Here is a 7,500-nt window from a genome sequence, read left to right on the forward strand (position 1 = left end):
CTTGGAGTATATGAGGTAGCACTTGGCTGACTGCTGAGGTGGTAATGCAGTCAGGTGACCACTGACCATTTGATATATTGAAATTAGGGAGATATATAATCAGGGAAGACTCTATTATTTTCCTTTTGAAGCTACATGTTGATTTATAAATTATTTCAGCATCATCCCAATGCATGCGGTGATCTTTATTGGCAATGTGCTAAATACCGCGGAACTTTGTTGACCATATTTTACAGAATTTTTATGCTCTTTAATTCTGGTTGCCAAATCTCTTTATTGGGGACAAACTGGAAGAGATTTGGCAACCAGAATTAAAGAGCATAAAAATTCTGTAAAATATGGTCAACAAAGTTCCGCGGTATTTAGCACATTGCCAATAAAGATCACCGCATGCATTGGGATGATGCTGAAATAATTTATAAATCAACATGTAGCTTCAAAAGGAAAATAATAGAGTCTTCCCTGATTATATATCTCCCTAATTTCAATATATCAAATGGTCAGTGGTCACCTGACTGCATTACCACCTCAGCAGTCAGCCAAGTGCTACCTCATATACTCCAAGGTCACAAAACCCCACGCGACCTGCGGAGCATCGGTCACGTTACCTGAGCTTGTTCCTTTTCCCACCTCACATTTTTATATATAAGCATATGCCTTCCACTATGTATTCATTCTGCTGAAGAGGGTCACAGTTAGTGATCGAAATATACAGAACATTCGACATTAGTGTCTTCTTTTTCCGACTGTGGGATAAAAAGTTTATTATATATTTCTATTGTCATTGTCGTCATCAGGAGAAAAGTTTCTCTCAAGGAGGTGACTCACCCGTGCATTGTGAAGATGCTCCGTGCAGGTACAGTCAGCGTAAACCTGAAAAAGAGAACGAAATTAAAAACGGCTTGACTACACACTTGACCCAATGTATTACAGTTAGGTAAATACACATGCATGCTTATTTATTTGTTATTAGTTTGTGTATAAAGAAGCACTTCACATACCAGTTTATTATCCTCGATGAGACTTCGCCTGCAGCCGGCGTGGCACGCGCTCAGGAAGGTGTGGTTGCCCTCGACGCAGACGGGGGCGTACTCGGCCGCGCAGGCGCAGTCCGCCATGCACGAGGACAGGCTGCATGAGACATCGTAGATAGGACTATGAGACACGTTGCTTTTGACACAAATACACGCGCGCGCGGACACACACACACACACACACACACACACACACACACACACACACACACACACACACACACACACACACACACACACACACACACACACACACACACACACACACACACACACACACACACACACACACACACACACACACACACACACACACACACACACACACACACACACACACACACACAGGGACAGGGAAATAGCTGTCGATCACGAGTTCAACACGTGATCCAAAGACCAAGGTGAAAAGAAAAAGACACACACACACACACACACACACACACACACACACACACACACACACACACACACACACACACACACACACACACACACACACACACACACACACACACACACACACACACACACACACACACACACACACACAGGGACAAGGAAATAGCTGTCGATCACGAGTTCAACACGTGATCCAAAGACCAATGTGAAAAGAAAACACACACACACACACACACACACACACACACACACACACACACACACACACACACACACACACACACACACACACACACACACACACGCACACACACACATTGTCATGTCTTTGTATGTTTATAAAAATGATATCATAATTACATACAATATCTATGTGTTTAAAGTATATAATTATAAGTAGTTATAGAAGTATTTTTTGAACGTCTCGCAAGACCGTAGGCGTTATTATTTCTTTGTCGCGGCTCGTGCCGCTTAAATTCTTCTTATCGGCTTAAGAAACCTGCACAGCGAAGCTATAGCGATAATCCCATACCACACTCCTGGTCATATGGCCATTTCCCGAAGGTTGAGTGTGGTTTGAATTTTCCGCCAAAATCATCGGAAATTTAAAATTCCCGGCTCTGTGCAGGCATGCGCATTGTCGACCCCACCTCCCCCTCCCTATCCCCTCCCTTCTTACCCGGCTAGCTCGAGCCGGGCCCGGGCGTCGCGTCACTTCAATGAGAAATGAAGGCTTCGCCTGTGGGAGGAGGGAGGGACCCTAAATCTGTGCAGGTTTCTTAAGCCGATAAGAAGAATTTAAGCGGCACGAGCCGCGACAAAGAAATATTATCGGCTGAAAGAAACCTGCACAGCGAAGCTATGCATGAGACGAGGACAGGTGGGAGGTGAGGTGAAGCCTGATTCAAACCGTTATTACGTGTGTCTTTCCTATGGGAGAATTATTCATTTTATCACTCAGTAAAGAGGAGAAAAGAAACGCCAAGTACCCACACCGAAGAATGTGACATGCACAACATTGCACTGTTCACACAATGCGTAAATTATACGAAATTTGTATCCTGTTCAACGGTTCCTGGCCCCTCCCCACTCCTCGGTCGCCCTTTGCCCCCTCCACTTTTTTGAGATGAGAGGGGTGGAGCCGTTTCCATGGCGACACATGGGACAGGGGCGACCGAGTGGTAGAGACACCGTGTCCCCAAGGGAGTCGTCGATGTCCAGTCCCTAGGTCCCGCACCCGCTCCACAGAGTGGGTGCGGAGAAACTCCAGCGATGCCACAAAGTCCCTGATGCTGTGGGCGTGCGGGGCATGGCCCGGGTCGGCTCTCTCCCAAAAAGCGGAAGGGCAGGTGCGCCCGGGACCTCGGCGTTAGGGGAATCCTAAATTTCGAGTTGTAGAAGAGATGATCCTCAGAAATCTCTTCCGTGTGGTCCACGTAGTCTTCGAACGCACGGACCGGGCGCAGTGGATGTGGGCGTCCTCCCTCCCGGAAGGATTGTATTCTGAGAGGGCCGATCATGTCGTCCGCTCGGCCGTTCCTGGCCAGGAATGTTGGGGATGGAGAGAGGGTTAGGGCCGAGCTGTCCTCCTCCAGTTTGGAGACGGACGGGTGGCGGGTGATTGCCGCCAGCTGTGAAGCCCTGTAGTCCGTAGTCAAGGCGATCAGAAAGGCGACGCGTCGAGGGAAGTGTTCTTCCTCCATAATGGCCCTTTCGAACGCCAGGTACTGCAGAACACGATGCAAGGACCAGGCCAGGACCGGTTGATGTCTCGGCTCTCTCGAGGCGCTGATCCCCTTCATTAGGAGGGTTCACGCCCTCTGTGGCACTCGGATGTTCATGCCAAAGCGTAGCGGATCAGTGAGGGCTGTATAGTGAGGCAAGATAGTCGCCGGTGCCCTGTTGGTGGAGGTAGCCAGCCAAGTCAGGAAGTCCGGGACCATGCTGGCGGAGATGGTCACCATCGTGCGTCTCCGAAGGCAGTTCCGGAATCTCCGTCAGCAGGACCCACACTGCCGCACTGAGGACGGAAGGTGAGCTCTGAGCATCTTGTCTGCTGCCTCTGTAGAGAAGAGTTGGCTGAGAGCTCCCCGTAGAAACTCCAATTATCAAGTTGGAGTGACGCTTGGAGAGGCGCGGTAAGGCTGTTGGCTAGGCAGGCTGACCCCAGTAGAAGGGGAGAAGGGCCCCATCTCATTAGCTCCCCGAACCACGGCTGGGTTGGCCAGTAGGGAGCTATCAGGAGGACCTGACCCTTAAAGGATCTGAGGGTCTGCATCACCTTCAGGAGGACTAGTGTCGCTGGAGGAGGAAAATGAATACGTACCTCCAGCTGTTCCAGTCCTCCGTGAAGGCGTCTGGGCCTCCTGTGCGTGTCCTTTGGATGCAGATGAGGTAAAGGGGGAGCTGGGTCGTGTTTGGGGAGGCAAACAGGTCCACCTCTGGGGTGCCGTAGCGGAGGGAGAACGACTCGAACACTTGTGGGCGTAGTTGCTACACTACGTAGATCTCTTGAAACCTGGATAGAGCGACCGGCGTAGGAACCCCGACCGAAGCCAGGGACGCAACAACCTGTGGAGTGCTGAGGGTATCGGCCCGGGCAGGTCACGCGGGAGAAGCAGTATGCTCCTGTCGACCTCCCGTACCAGCCGTCGGCGCCCCAAGCGGCTCAGTGGAAGGGCCGGGGTCGCGAAGTTGAGGAAACCGCCCCCCCCCCCCGCCACCGAAGGAGGGAGGACGTGTGAGAGAAGCACGCTCTTTTGGCGCAGGGGAGCACCCGAAGGACGCTGACTGTGTCCCACTCAATCCCGAGCCAATAAAGTCTCTGTGTGGGAGCAAGGGCAGACCCGTCCCAGTCCACCCCGAACTCCACGTCCGCCAACACACTCAGAGCCACTGAGATGTCGGCCAATGCACCCTCCCCGGTGGGCAAATGCATCAACTAGCCGTCTAGGAACATGAGTGTGGAGACGCTTGCTTCCGTCCAACGTACGCCTACCACTCTCACTAGTTTCGTGAAGATCCTCGGGGTAAGCGAGAAACCGAAAGGGAGTATGCGAGGTGTTACGGGCGGCTGGTATGTGAAGAGACGTTACGTATAACGTCTAAGTGCTTAAGAACCAGCTCACTTCTAGAAGCCACTGTAGGACTGAACTATCTGGTCAGGGCCTAGATAATTCGTAAGACTAGAAGTAAAGGTAACAAAGAAGATTCCAGGAAAGGAATATTAAACTAGCGATAAAACTAGTAAACGAAATTATTAATGGAAAATATTTACAGGCAATCAACACAAAAGAGAATGGGCAGTAGGGTCAATGGGACCGTTACATGATTATGGAAATTATCGTTCAAATAAGAAACACAAGATAAGTATGCAATATGGTACTATCTAAGTACAAAGAGATCAGGAACATGCATCAAAATAAGTAATAAGTACAAATATAAGTAAAGTAATGCAATGTATATCAGACACGTAATGTAGGCAAAAAGGGTGATCACTTCACACCAATCGTCTCATGAATCTAAACCTTCTAGTTTTTATCAAGAGATCAATATGTGGGAATATGACGACGAGTGAGCGAATACCACCGCTTATATACCATTGGACCGGAAACGGGATACTTCCGGTGAAGTGTGCGAGTGAGTGAAAGGAGGGGAGGAGGGTAAGTTAACACGTCAACATGGGTAGTTTTTAGGACCCTCGACTCGCTTGAACAATCTATTTATTTAGTAACTGTCAAATCTGTGCGCTCCGAACTATTCAGGATTTCGCTTGTCTGTTTGTTCTACAAGAGTGCGCACCTCTCTCCGCACGTAGGCAAGATTACATATAGTGGACGGGCGTTACTGCTTAACATTGTTACAATACATACATAGACAAGAAATATGAACATAGTTATGTAATACAAAGGAACACAATTCTATAACATAATTACACATATGACGTAATATCTAATATTACGTTACAGAGGCCAAGTTCGTTTCCGAGCGACCTCGTCCGTGGGCGTTAGTCAAGAGGCTTCGTCCTGGGTGAAGACGTTCCCTGAGCGTCTCCCACGAAGACGGGCCTGGACCCTCGGTATGTATCCAACTCACCCCAAGTCTTCCCGCGGGAAGTCCTCGAAGCCCGTGGCGAGCGTCTTCATCCAATAGTGTGCTATGGCAATTTGTGACGTCTCATCACCCACAAGCGGACTTCTATATGTTTAATACCTAGTGACATCATGTGATTATACTGTGACGTCACCGGATTGATCATGGCGCCAGAGGATCGTCTCGTGACGTCACAGGGACACAAATTGACGTCATAGGACATGGTGACGTCAATTTATCACATAATGACGTCATCTTATCATACCGTGACATCACTGAGTCACAGTGAGCGTTGAAATAAATTTTGACATGGTAAAATTCTGGACCATCATGACTGTAGATTAAATTAAGTTGAATAGGAAAAGTCATGTTCATTTCGACCTAAGTCACAGTGAGCGTCGAAATTAATTTTAACATGGTAAAATTCTCGACCATCATGACTGTAGATTAAATTAAGTTGAATAGGAAAAGTCATGTTCATGTTGACCTGGGTCACAGTGGGCGTTGAATTAGTTTAACATGGTAAAATTCTTGACCATCATGACTACAGATTAGCTTAAGTTGAATAGGAAAAGTCATGTTCATTTCGACCTAAGTCACAGTGAGCGTCGAAATTAATTTCAACATGGTAAAATTCTCGACCATCATGACTGTAGATTAAATTAAGTTGAATAGGAAAAGTCATGTTCATGTTGACCTGAGTCACAGTGGGCGTTGAATTAGTTTAACATGGTAAAATTCTTGACCATCATGACTACAGATTAGCTTAAGTTGAATAGGAAAAGTCATGTTCATTTCGACCTAAGTCACAGTGAGCGTCGAAATTAATTTTAACATGGTAAAATTCTCGACCATCATGACTGTAGATTAAATTAAGTTGAATAGGAAAAGTCATGTTCATGTCGACCTGAGTCACAGTGGGCGTTGAATTAATTTAACATGGTAAAATTCTTGACCATCATGACTACAGATTAAGTTGAATAGGAAAAGTCATGGTCATTTCGACCTAAGTCACAGTGAGCGTCGAAATCAATTTTAACATGGTAAAATTCTCGACCATCATGACTGTAGATTAGCTCAAGTTGAATAGGAAAAGTCATGTCCATTTCCACCTGAGTCACGGTGAGCGTCGAAATTAATTTTAACATGGTAAAATTCTCGACCATCATGACTGTAGATTAGCTCAAGTTGAATAGGAAAAGTCATGGTCATTTCGACCTGAGTTACAGTGAGCGTTGAAATTAATTTTAACATGGTAAAGTTCTTGACCATCATGACTATAGATTAGCTTAAGTTGAATAGGAAAAGTCATGTCCATTTCGACCTGAGTCACAGTGCGCGTCGAAATTAATTTCAACATGGTAAAATTCTCGACCATCATGACTGTAGATTAGCTTAAGTTGAATAGGAAAAGTCATGGTCATTTCGATCTGAGTTACAGTGAGCGTTGAAATTAATTTCAACATGGTAAAATTCTTGACCATCATGACTATATATTAGCTTAAGTTGAATAGGAGAAGTCATGTCCATTTCGACCTGCGTTTTTTTTTTATTTTTTTTTAAGGTCAAGGCATTTTATTTATGTAATACCTAGCACTTTGCGCCAACTTAAACTGTACTATTTAAAACTGATTTTCCTCTTCTCATTACACTAAATGATTGTAGTTTCTTTGAACTAATTTATACTCATTTTAACTAACACTAGACTCCCTAAGTCTAAAGTTCTTTTGTGTTTTACTTGGGGGTGGAACATCAGGTAAGTCATCTTTAAACTCAAGCCAAGTGAAGTTGATAAGAGGTTGGCTGTGGCTCACGAGAAGGGCTGGGTGTTTATTTTTTTTTTTTTTTTTTTTTTTTTTTTTTTTCTTAAGAAACCTGGAAGGAGGGTGGTGCCGTGAGGCGTTAGAAGACCATTGAAGCTCGGAGGTATGGGGCTGCCGAGGCCTGATGATCCTCGGGGAGCCACCCTCCGTAT

General features: G+C 46.2%; 1 protein-coding gene across 4 annotated transcripts in view; it reads right to left on the reverse strand.

Moving 5' to 3' along the window:
* The window catches only part of LOC143035118 (solute carrier organic anion transporter family member 74D-like), a 393,158-nt gene that overhangs the window by 160,110 nt on the left and 225,548 nt on the right, over positions 1–7,500 (reverse strand). For all 4 annotated transcript variants that reach the window (XM_076201697.1, XM_076201698.1, XM_076201695.1 and 1 more), the window contains 2 exons: positions 1,002–1,131; positions 829–873 (listed from right to left, as the gene is read on the reverse strand). In XM_076201697.1, the coding sequence (XP_076057812.1) occupies positions 829–873; positions 1,002–1,131 (175 nt within the window). The remainder of the gene's footprint in view (positions 1–828; positions 874–1,001; positions 1,132–7,500) is intronic.

This window comes from Oratosquilla oratoria, chromosome 18, assembly GCF_046742065.1.
Source record: "Oratosquilla oratoria isolate Oo_2021 chromosome 18, ASM4674206v1, whole genome shotgun sequence".
Taxonomy (NCBI): Eukaryota; Metazoa; Arthropoda; class Malacostraca; order Stomatopoda; family Squillidae; genus Oratosquilla; species Oratosquilla oratoria.